The sequence below is a fragment of the Apus apus genome, chromosome 1 (assembly GCF_020740795.1).
Source record: "Apus apus isolate bApuApu2 chromosome 1, bApuApu2.pri.cur, whole genome shotgun sequence".
NCBI classification, from domain to species: domain Eukaryota; kingdom Metazoa; phylum Chordata; class Aves; order Apodiformes; family Apodidae; genus Apus; species Apus apus.
The window spans coordinates 2,026,811-2,038,524 of NC_067282.1; the positions used below are offsets into that span (position 1 = coordinate 2,026,811).

Genomic DNA, 11,714 nt, shown 5'->3' on the forward strand with positions numbered 1-11,714 from the left:
TAGCTCCATCCCTGCGTGGACAAAGTTGCACCCTGGTGGGTGCAGCCTCGCAGTGCCAACTCTATGGGGGTGGAGGGTCCTAAGAGCAAATCCCCCCAGCTCAGTGCACAGGCTGGGAAACCACAGTCCCTTCCAGGTTGCCAGTGATTCATATGCAAATGTTGGGAACAAGCAGGATGCCAACTTGTGCCCCTGCATCCCAGCAGTGGGGTGAGGAGCAGGAAGGAAGCAGCCAGCAAACGCAGCAGTGGTGCCCCACAGAAAGGTGATTGCACTGGGATGGCAACGTGCAGGGGCTGGGTTTAATGAATATTTCTCTTCTGCCTAATGAGAAATAATACAAGCTGTTCAAAGCCACCCTGGGCAAGGCTGAATGCATCAGATTAGGGAGTCTGATAATCCTCAGCACAGGCATTACTTCTTGGAGCTTCCCCAGGGCTGCTTTGGTCCCTGCTACGAGCACTTAAAAATTCATCCGGTGACTGGGGTTGAGTTGGAAGGGAAGGTGCAGAAAAGCCACATGAGGCAAACCTCTCCTTCTGTCCTCATCCTCCTCAAGGATCTAATTACCTAATTATCACACCTTAATGAGGAGGACTGCAACTCCTCCCTGACCCCATCCATTCCTCCTCCTGGAATCTTTCTGCTCCCAGAGCTGTATTTGCTTCCTCAGCTTTGGTGTGGTTTCCAGTGAGACGGAGCCTCTGTCAGATGAATCGTTCCAGCTGGACCTCAATTTGCTCTCCAGATGGCTCAGCCCTCTTAAGCTGCCCTGGTGTGCTATATTTTTTTTTTTCCCTGAGCTGTGATGGGTTTTCCCTGGGTCCTGGCTCCTCCCTGGCTGGCTGTTATTGACAGCTGCGTGGCTAATGCCCTGTAGATCTCTGGCATGTCATTCAGGAGAAACAAAAGCAGATTTCTGCCCCCACCTCTCTGGCAGTGAGGATAAAGGAGATGCTTTTGTGCTTCCCCAAGCCTTGCTGCAGAAGAGCTGAGCGTGCTGTGCAAAGGGGACCTGTCTCTGTGCAGAGCCCCAGGGTGGATGGAAGCTCTGCCAGAGGGAACTTGAGTCTTCGTTAGGTCCCACCTGGAGAACACAACCTGTGGGTCAGGTAAGGTTGGGCTTCTTCTTGGGGAGGCTTGCAAAATAATAACATAACATAAAATATAATGCAGCATTTGCTGCTGTGTGGCACTTGGAGGGAGGGGGGTGACCCAGAGAGGAGTGTGCATGAGTGAGGGTGTTTGTCATAATTTGTCTTATGGGTAGGCAGGAGGGATGTGAGGTGGGGAAGGGCATTTGGATTAACTGGGGAGGGAGGGGGGGGTGTGTCTTTTTCTAAGGAGAACCACCCTGAGCTGGTTCTTCACGGAGCTGTTGGTGACCCTGATGGTTTGGGAATGCTTGGGGATCAGGGAGAGGAGGGAGGAGGTGGATGTGTTTGTCTTTCCTGGTTGGTTTTGTGTGTGTCTGCAGACCTTGGAGTTTGCTGTGCTTGTTGTAAAGGCATCTGTCCCCAGAGAGCTGCCTTTGTTGTAACTTCTCTACATGACTTTAAACCTTCTAACATCAGTTCCCTCCATGCACAGCCCTGGGAGTGCTCGGGGTATTCAGAGCCTTCACCCACTCCCATGGGATTTCTTAGATATTTAGGCAGGGCTTGTAATGCTCCTTCACTGCTCCTTAGGTCTCTGCAGCTCCCCTGTGGCAGGGGCAGAGGTGTTTAGAGGTGTTTTCCCCACTGCTGGGGGATTCTGCAGGCACAGAAGAGAGAGTGATGCTTTCTCAGGATGATGGGGTGAGGATCCTCAGGACTAGTTTGGTTGTCCTACACGTGGCTACACCTGGTGCAGGTGTGGCCAGGAGGTATTCTCTGGAGCACAGGAGAACCTGAGCACCCTTGGGGGCTGTGATTGGACCTGATGGCTGCCTGGGAGATGCAGGTGTAGGAAAAGAGATTAAGAAGTGGAGCTAAGGCAGGGCTTTTGATTCCAGGTGATCATCCTCAAGGGATGTGCTACCTGCCTTCCTGCAAGGGAGTTTGTGGACAAAGCCAATGATGTCTGGTAACTTGTCACCCACTGGGGACTGGTGCTCCTGCCAGAGGCTGGTGGTGAGATGCTTCAGAGCATGACTCAGGGAGGGGCTTGAGAGCAGAGCCTGAGCAACCCCCCCAAAAAGATCTCTCTGCTGTTACAGAACCTCAGAAAAACAATCTGAAAGCTGCATGGCCAAGGTAGAAGCTGGGATCAGGATCTCCTGACTGCCCTCCCTGGCAACCCCCCCACTCATGTTGACTTTCTGCCATGCTTTTAAAGCCCAGGTGGTGACACTGCTGTCCCCCATCCAGCTGGGGAGACCAGTCAGGCAAGTGCAGGGAGACCCAGGTTCAGTCCCCTCCTTGCTTTTCCCTCCAGCTTAGGGATTTGTGTAATCATGAAGGGTCAGGGCAGATTTTTTGGAGAGGAGTGGAAGGAATGGAGGACAGCCAACCTGGTAGTAGGTCTAGGGTGGTCGAGGTAGTTGTTGAGGGTTTGGGGTCTTCGATTCACTCACTCTTGTGATAGAACTGTAGATTCTAGTCACTATTTCACTGCCACGATGCTCCTCTGCTTTTCAGACCCCCCCTCTGCAGGCAGAGGCCCTTCTCCCCAGGGATTTCTCCTTCCAGTGGACCTGGCTGCCTCCCCAAAGTTTGAGCAGGGATCACCTTTGTGGATGTGCAGGTCCAGGCTGAGCAGAGGACTTTCCCTGCCCTGCAAGGATGGGTCATGCTGCCCACACTGTCAGTGCCAGCTGTGAACTGTTTGAAAGAGACAAGTTGGCTACTTTTTGCAATCACTTTATGAAGGTCTTTAAGAAAGGCTTTTTCATCATCTGGAGAAGAAATCCAGCAGAAAGTGATGTCAGATGTAGATATCTCTGTTTTTGGGCAGGTCATGTCATAGCTACCTTTGGCAAATCCCACTCTCACACCCTTACCTCTGGATTTTAGCCTGGATTAAGACACTTGGGGAACCATGGAGGAGAGAAAAAGTCAAAATATTGTATTTGACAAGATGGGGAAACCAGTTAAAAAGAGTTAAGAGATATCAGAAAGAAAGGATGTCCAGGTGTTTGGACAGCATAAGTTGGGCAAGGCAACTGCCTTGGAAGGAACATCTCCTAAAGGCAGAAGAAGTTGGTCTATTGGGGTAGGGTTGGATTGGAAATATCCATCACTCTGCTGGGGTTTGGAGGAAACGTTGGTTCCTGAGGATCAACCGTGTGTGGGGATGAAGAGGCAGAGTCTGCCTGTATTTTGGCTGGAATCTGTGCTTCCCTGTGGCACCAAGAAAGGTGCCAAAATCATGATATTGTAGGACAACACAGTCAGATCTTTCAACAGTGTCCTGTTCTTTTGTCTCCTTCACTGCTTCCCAGTCAGGATGCATCGGGTGATGAAAGAAGAGTCAAGTTTCAGGACGGGCAGCCTGGAAAATGTGACAAGGGACCCGAGCAAAGAAAAGCTGCATGTGAAGCCCTGCAGTGGGTCCTGCCATGCTGAGCAGATCCTCCAGACGCTCAACTCCTACCGCCAGAGCGGCATCTTCACCGACGTGGTGCTGCTAATTGATGGACAAGAATTCCCCTGTCACCGTGCCACTTTGTCAGCCAACAGCACATACTTCAGGGCCATGTTTGGTGGCAACCTCAAGGAAGGCCACCAGGATATTATTAATATCCAGAAGATTTCTGCTTCCACCATGTCTCTCCTCCTCGACTATATGTACGGGGGGAACATCATCATTCAGGAGGACAACGTTGAAAGCATCTTGGAACTGTCTGACTTGCTGCAGATCTCCAAGCTCAGAGATGCTTGTGTCACCTTCCTTGAGGACCAGCTCCACCCATGTAATTGTCTGGGCATCATGAAGTTTGCTGATTCGTTCTCCATCACATCCCTGACAGAGAAGAGCAAGAGGTTCACGCTGGAGTGTTTCGTGGAGGTGTCATGCCACGAAGAGTTCCTGGAGATGGATGTGAAGGAGCTGGTTGAGTATCTGTCCAATGAGCAGCTGGTGGTCCCCAAGGAGGAGGTGGTCTTTGAGGCAGTCATGCGCTGGGTACGGCACGACGTGCCTGCCAGGAAGGGAGCCTTGAAGGATCTACTCGAGCATGTCCGCCTGCCACTGCTTGACCCCACTTACTTCCTGGAGAAGGTGGAAATGGATGGACTCATCCAGGACTCCAAGGAGTGCATTCCCCTCCTGCACGAGGCCCGCAAGTACTACATCCTTGGGAACGAGGTCAGCTCTTTGAGATCCAGGCCCAGAAGGTAAAACGTGCCATTGTCTTCACTAGACCTGGGTGGTTGAAGCTGGTGGATCTAAAAGTTTGTGGGAGTTTGTGTAGTGATAGGATAAGAAGGAGCAGTTTTAAAGTGGAAGAGGGGAGATTCAGATTGGGTATTAGGAAGAAATTCTGGGCTGTGAGGGTGGGGAGAGCCTGGCCCAGGTTGCCCAGGGAAGCTGTGGCTGCCCCATCCCTGGCAGTGTTGAAGGGCAGGTTGGATGGGGCTTGGAGCAGCCTGGGCTGCTGGGAGGTGTCCCTGCCCATGCAGGGGGTTGGATCTAGAGGATCTTTGAGGTTCCTTCCAACCTTAATGATTCTATGATTCTCTAAATCTCTCCTCTTTCAGCTTGAAAATGTTCCCCCTCATCCTGTCACTCCACACCCTTGTCAAAAGTCCCTCTCCATCTTTCCTTTAGGAAAGTCCAGAACTGCTAAATAACAGGGTCCCCGTGGTGACCTCCTCAAGGATGAAAACAACAAAAATTCACTGGAGATAAATCCCACCCCCCAACATCCCCATTTTACCTCCCTCTTTTTACAGACTTGGGCTTAAGAGAATGGTCTCAGGCCACATCAACTTGGAACCAAGTCTTTCAAGTCCTGTTTCCCTCTCCTCCTTCTTCTCCTCTCCCCTCCTGCAGAGCTGTTCCTCACTTGTCACCTCCCAGCTGACAGGAATTTCCTTCCCCTGCTGTCTGTCTCGTCTGCTCTCTGCTTTTAGGGCTGGAGAGGGTGAGATTTCCTGGAAACACTTCTCTCTCCAGGCAGAGAGCTTGTTGGAGGCAGGATGCCAGGAACAGCTTTCCACGCCTGTGGCTGTGCCTTGAGGATTAGGTTTGATTGTCCTGGAAGGGGGAGGGTGGAGAAGCAGGAGGCAATTTCATGAAGAACTTTTAAAGGTTATTCCCATTTTAATTTTTTTTTTTCCATTATGTGGTTTGGACCCTTTTCTCACTCAGTCTGGGAGGGTCCTTTGATTTGATGGTGTAGACAGAAGGGGAGGTGTGAAGGGGGTGAGATGATTTGCCCAGAAAATCAGTGGCTGGTCACAGAATCACAGAATGGTTGGGGTTGGAAGGGAGCTCTGGAGAACATCAGTCTAACCCCTCAGCTAAAACAGGTTCACCCAGGTCAGGTTGCACAGGATTGCATCCAGGTGGTTTTTGACTCTGTCTAGAGAAGGAGACTCCACCACCTGTCTGGGCAGCCTGTGCCAGGGCTCTGGTACACTCGACATCAAGAAGTTTTTCCAGGATGCAGGAGAGGATCTTGGCCCATCTATTGGACTGTGCTGCCCGTGTCCTAGATAGGATGATGTAAAGGAGTATCCTGGCCTGGAGATTTACCCAAGCCTCTCATGGTCTAGGTTCATGGAGCTGGCAGAAGTCATCATCATCATTGGGGGCTGTGATAAGAAAGGCCTTCTGAAGCTGCCCTTCACAGACCTCTACCACCCAAAGAGCAGGCAGTGGACAGCCCTCTCCAGTGTGCCTGGCTACACCAAGTCAGAGTTTGCTGCCTGCACGCTGAAGAACGATGTGTACATATCAGGTGAGATGCCCTGGACCAGATGGTCCCTCCCTGGTTGTAAAAATCCCACCATGACCTCTGCTTGGACATCTGCTCCTTAGTTCTATTGAACAGGACTCATCCACATGCATCCCAGCTTTGGAGCAAAGTCACTTCTTGGTGAAGTTTCTCCTCAGGTGGTTTGGCTTTTGCTGTCCCAAGAAACAATTCCACCTTTGAGGGGGAGGACACCAGTATGAAAAAACCTTCTCCTGCTGTTGGCCACTTGTTAAAAGTGCTCAGCTGTGGAACAAGCTGCTTTTGGTGTGTGCTGTCACACAGGGTTTCCTACAACATCAGAGTCTCCTGCTTGTCCCTCACTTAAAATATAATGCCCAGCAGATGAGTTCTAGACAAGGGATGGAGCAGTGTGATAAGTGCTTTGAAGTCCAGATGGTGTCTCCCTTGGGAAGTTGAATTTACGTGGCTGTAACCCAATATTCTGGCCTAAGTTGTCCCATTGCAGGAGGAACTCTGCACCACTGGTGTAGGGAGGTGATGGGGCTGTCCTTGGGGGTCACACAGGCCCTCCATCACTCTCTTTTTCAGGAGGACACATCAGCAGCAGTGATGTCTGGGTGCTGAGCTCCCAGCTGAATGTCTGGATCAAGGTTGCTTGTCTGCAGAAAGGCCGATGGAGGCACAAAATGGCCACACTTCAGGGCAAGGTGAGCCACGTGGAGCACTGACCCCCACTTCTCCAGCTCCCCAGTCCAGTGAGAAACTGTCAGTGTGTGTTTGTCCCCTTGGGTCATTTAGAGATGGTTTTGATGGGAGAACAAGTAGAACGTAACCAAGACATCACTGGTTTGGTTGGGGGTGTGTTGTCTGGAGTAGCCACAAATGAAGTTGTACCCTTCAGACCTACCAGGGGATGGTGCAAGTCTTCTGCAGGGAGCTGGGTTAAATCTTTGGGTGAAAGATTGTGTGGGGTGTTCCAGAGAATCACAGAATGGTTTGCAGTAGAAGACACCTTGGATGGTCATCTAATCCAGTCCCAAGGTTTTACCATGTCTTGAATCATAGGCTGGTTTGGGTTGGAAGGAACCTTAAAGATCATCTAGTTCCAACCTCCCTGCATGAGCAGGGACAGGAATGATGTTTGTCTTCCTGGCCAAGTCCTAACCTCCCCTCACACACCCCCTGACAGTAGGTGAGTCCAGGAGTTTCTAACCAGCCTTGCTTTGCTCCTTCTGTGGCAGATCTATGCTGTGGGAGGCTTTGACGGGTTTTTCCGCCTCTCCAGCCTGGAGTGCTACGACACCTTCTCCAACAGCTGGTCAACCTTGGCCCCATTGCCTCAAGCTGTGAGCTCAGCCGCCGTGGTCTCCTGCCTCAACAAGCTCTACGTGATGGGTGGGGCTGTGGATGACACCTCTAACACTGACAAGGTATTGCTGGGGCATCAGGAGTGGACAGGGACCTGAAAAAGAAGGTTTTGCCAGGGGACGTGGAGGGAAACAGGGTTGTCCTTCAGCTACAAGGGCAAGTCTGGATTGTTGGGGGGTTTTTTTTAAGACTAATGAAGGCTTCCTCAGAATGAGAAGTCACGCATCTAAATGGAAGCCAATGAGACTTAGGGACCCAGAGAGGGAAGGTGTCAGGAGAGGACAGTATAACAGGCGTGGTTTCAGTAGAGCTTCTTCTGCTCTGAAGGCTGGTCAGCCCTGAGGCACCACAGGAACAAACCTCCAGCACTGTGGACGCTCACTTCAGCTAAGTAGCAGCAGTAGTAACTGCCTGGAGGAGACCTCTGCAAGCCAGACATGATGCTTCTGGTCTCCTGAGCTGCAGGAGGAGCCATCAGTGCTTCTCAGCTCCATCTCTGAACTCTTAACCATGCACTGTCTAGGTGCATGTCTAGCCACCTGGGGGCTCATAGTTTGTCTGGGGGACTTGAATTCAAGAGGGAATGTCAGAACCCCTCACCCCTTTGCTCACTGCACGTGTCTCTGGATGCTGAAGATCCCATCCATGTTTCTGGCCCCCTGTGCTTTCATTTCCAGTGAACAGCAGCTTCACCTGAGCAGGAAGATGTGGTAAATTCATGTTCCCATAGCTGTGTTTCTCCTCCCAGGTCCAGTGTTATGATCCAGAAGAGAACAAGTGGACACTCTTGTCTCCCACCCCTTTTTACCAGAGGTGCATCAGTGCTGTCTGCTTGGACAACATCATTTATGTTGTAGGTGGACTCCTCAGTAAAATCTTTAGCTACGATCCAAGGAAAGACAGCTGGCAAGAAGTGGCCACCCTCCCTGGGCCTCTGGTAAGGAAGAATTTTAGGGAAGAAGTTCAGAGCCTTCCTCTTCTCTCTAGAGTGGGAGATCACGGTGCTTTGCTGAGGTGGAAAGCAAGGAAAATCCATGGTGGGTTTGGCTCTGAAAACGTGTTGTCAGGCACTGGAAGGGGCTGTCCAGGGCAGGGGTGGTGTCCCCATCCTTGGGGGGATTTCAAAGCCTTGTAGATGTGGTGCTGAGGGAATTCTACTCTATGTGACCCTGCTCTGTCAGGGGGGTTGGACTAGATGATCTTTCGAGGTCACTTCCAACCCCTAAGGTTCTGTGATTCTGTGATGGGGCAGTGGTGGCCTTGGCAGTTCTGTGTGAATGGTTGGACTGGATGATCTTAAAGGTCTTTTCCAACCAAATCGATGTGATGGTTCTATGTGGACATGACCTCTGAAGAGCAACTCAAATATATGCACTCTCACCATCAGTGTCCATACAGCCTGGAGGATGTCTCTTCCACAACAAATCCAAGCTTTCTTGCTGTGTCTCCACTAGCTATTAATGCCAGAGAAGTGGATCTGTAGGGTGAAAACACTGGTGTTGAGGACCTGTTCTCCACACTATGTGTTTCAGGGTGAGGGTTTTATTGGTCTGGTCTGTGGACTGAACACAGACAGGTGGTGGTTGTGTATCTTGGTTCAGTGTGATGACAGTTTTGCACCCCAAAGCCATGCTGCTGTGTGAGCTGTGGCTCAGTGAAGAGCAATGCTGGGACACAGCTCAACCTCAATTACAAAGCCCACGTCAGTGCACCCTTGTCAGTGACCTTCACAGGGAGGTGCTGGCTGGTTCTCTGACCTCTTGGTGTGCTTGTGCATCTGTGATGTGCTCAGGGGACTGCCAGGAACAGCAATGGTGTCATCACAGGCTTTTGAGGCATTTCAAGTGTCTAAACTCTTACTGAAGCAGTAAGATTGCAGCACCCCAAGAGCCAGACTTCACTTATCCTTCCTCTGGGCAGGTGAGAGTTGACCCCATTGCAATGCTGAGCCCCCTTTCCTAATCATAGAATCACAGGCTGGTTTGGGTCTGAAGGGACCTTCAAGATCATCTGGTTTTCATCTCCCTGCCATGGATATGGACACTTCTCACTAGACCGGGTTGCTCCAAGCCCCATCTAACCTGCTCTTCAACACTGCCAGGGATTAGGCAGAAGTAGCTTCCCTGGGCAACCTGGGCCAGGGTCTCACCACAGTGAAGAATTTCTTCCCAATATCCAACCTAGATCTATCATCTTCCATCTTGAATCCCTTCCCCCTTGTCCCATCCTTGCCCAAAATCCCTCCCCAGCTTTCCCGGAGCCGCCTTCAGGTACTGAAAGTCTGACCCGTTCCTCAACTCTTGCTCTTCCCTTCATGCTTTTCCAGGAGAGCTGTGGCTTGACGGTGTGCGGAGGGAAGATCTACATCCTGGGTGGCCGAGATGAGAACGGAGAAGGCACAGACAAGGCCTTTACTTTTGATCCAGTGACGGGCCAGGTGGAGCAGCAGCCGCCGCTGCAGCGCTGCACCAGCTACCACGGCTGCGTCACCATCCTGCAGCGCATGAACAGATGACCCTGGGGCTCCAACTGCAGCCACCTCCCACCCGGGGCCTCCCCTTGACACAGCGGCCACCCAGCAAGTGGACAGCCATCTCAGCTTTGTGTGGGGAAGGACGAGTAGAAGCCGCTGCAGAAGGCTTGCTCCAGCCAGCCCCTGAGCAGCCTGATTGTTTTCCCTGGTGGTGCCGATGGCTTGGAGGCTGGTCTAGGTGACAGGGTGAAAGGGTGCTGGGCTGTGTGAGGCTGCATCCCAGACCTTGCCACACTTGCAACCCCTGGAACAACTGGATCCAACCTTTATGCAGGTTTTTCTGGCTGTAGCTTGCAGTTTTCTGTCATGTCGACAACAGAGGCTGGCTCTCCTGCCAGGACACTTATTTGCTGCTTTCTGAAGCCCAAGCCTGTGGCATTAACAATTACTGCTACAAGATCCAATTCTTTAGCTAAAGCTACCAGATATCTGTGCATTTATCTTCTAGAACCCTGTGTCAAACTACAGTGGTGACCTAAAAGGTCATTAATATCCATGAACAGCCAGACCCGAGACTGAGACTTCAAAACTGATACCCCAAGAACATTCATCCACTTGATTTCCAAAAACCAGGTTGAATAGTCCAAGGTCTGACACCATTCTGCACATGTTGGATGAGGGTGTAAAGCACAGAGTGCTCTCTCTTTTCATACATGCTCTGTGGTTGGACTGCTGTCTCACTGTGTCATTGAGAGGACAAGTGAACCATGTAGCCAAGACTTCCTTCCTCAGAGGGCAGAGGAGTGATTTGAAAGCCTTGTAGATGTGGTATTTAGGGATGTGGTTTAGTGGTGGCCTTGGCAGTGCTGGGTTAATGGTTGGACTTGATGATCTTAGAGGTCTTTTCCAACCAAAACAGTTCCATTACTAACACTAACCTGTAGGAATTAATGAAGACCTGAAGCATGGTAGTCACAGAATCACATCTGGCTCATTCTGGCTCTGGAGTCTAACAAGTATTAAAATAAACTCTATATATTTAACAGATTTGACTGAGAGTCCCTGGGAGCTAGAATGTGCCCCTGATGTGGAGGGCAAGTGTTGGATGACACAGACCATGTCACTCCAAGCCAGTTGGTCTCAGATCTACAAATGATCCTGAGCACCTGTGTTTTGGTAGAATAGCCATAACTTTTGGTGTCAGTGTCTTTAGTCCATGACTGGAACTGGTAATTTCTGGTGGGTCCAGGTAAATGTTCATGATGTTGAATGAGGGACTTAGTTGCTGCCAAATGTAGAGTGGGGTCTCCTAAACCCCCCTCTTACTAGTCCATTGCAGGGTGCACTTCCCACAGCAGGCTGCTGGCTGGCTGTTGTTTTCTCTGCACCTTCTTTTCCTCACCCCTATGATGACTTCTTCCTGAAGAAGAGGAAATGACTATGTCCACTGGCTCAGATATTCCCCTTTTCAGGGCCTTTAAATCATCTTAAAAGTCCTGTTGCTGCCCGATTCCACCCCATACAGCTGGTTTTTGTGTGGTCCTCTTTGGTAATTCTGTTTTCTGTCAACTCTGAGAAGCTCACTTCTTCTTCTTGATGATATCAGGCTTACCTGTAAAACATAGCAAGCAAGTCCCTGCTGAAGAACCAAAACTGGCTGCAAGTGGAGCACACTGATCTCCTCTTCTCTTTGGGAAATGAGGGCTCTTCTGTCCAAGTGATCAGCAAGGTGTTTATGAAACATACCTGCTGCTCCTCATAGTCACATCTGGAAAGTCTCAGGGCCATCACAGACACCTTGTTCCTCAAGGTTCACTGCTTGGCTGTTCTCTGCCTCCAGTTCTCTTGAATGCCAGTGATTATGGGTTGGCCATTTCAATCAGGTAATGAGCAGCACAATGTGTCCTTCAGGCAGTATAAAGGAGATTCATTGCTGCTTTAGGTTATTCCCAGGAGGAGAGAAAAGGAAATTTGTGCTGGTAAAGGGCAATTTCATTTGCAATCAAG

The 11,714-nt window shown here is 50.6% G+C and overlaps 1 protein-coding gene across 1 annotated transcript; it reads left to right on the plus strand.

Moving 5' to 3' along the window:
• Nucleotides 1-1,036: 1,036 nt before the first annotated feature.
• Nucleotides 1,037-10,712, plus strand: KLHL35 (kelch like family member 35). Its single transcript, XM_051608723.1, has 7 exons — nt 1,037-1,112; nt 3,425-4,319; nt 5,703-5,887; nt 6,455-6,573; nt 7,108-7,296; nt 7,983-8,171; nt 9,561-10,712. Exons 2-7 carry the CDS (start codon nt 3,430-3,432, stop codon nt 9,747-9,749), a joined length of 1,761 nt encoding a protein of 586 aa, XP_051464683.1. The 5' UTR covers nt 1,037-1,112; nt 3,425-3,429; the 3' UTR covers nt 9,750-10,712.
• Nucleotides 10,713-11,714: the final 1,002 nt, after the last annotated feature.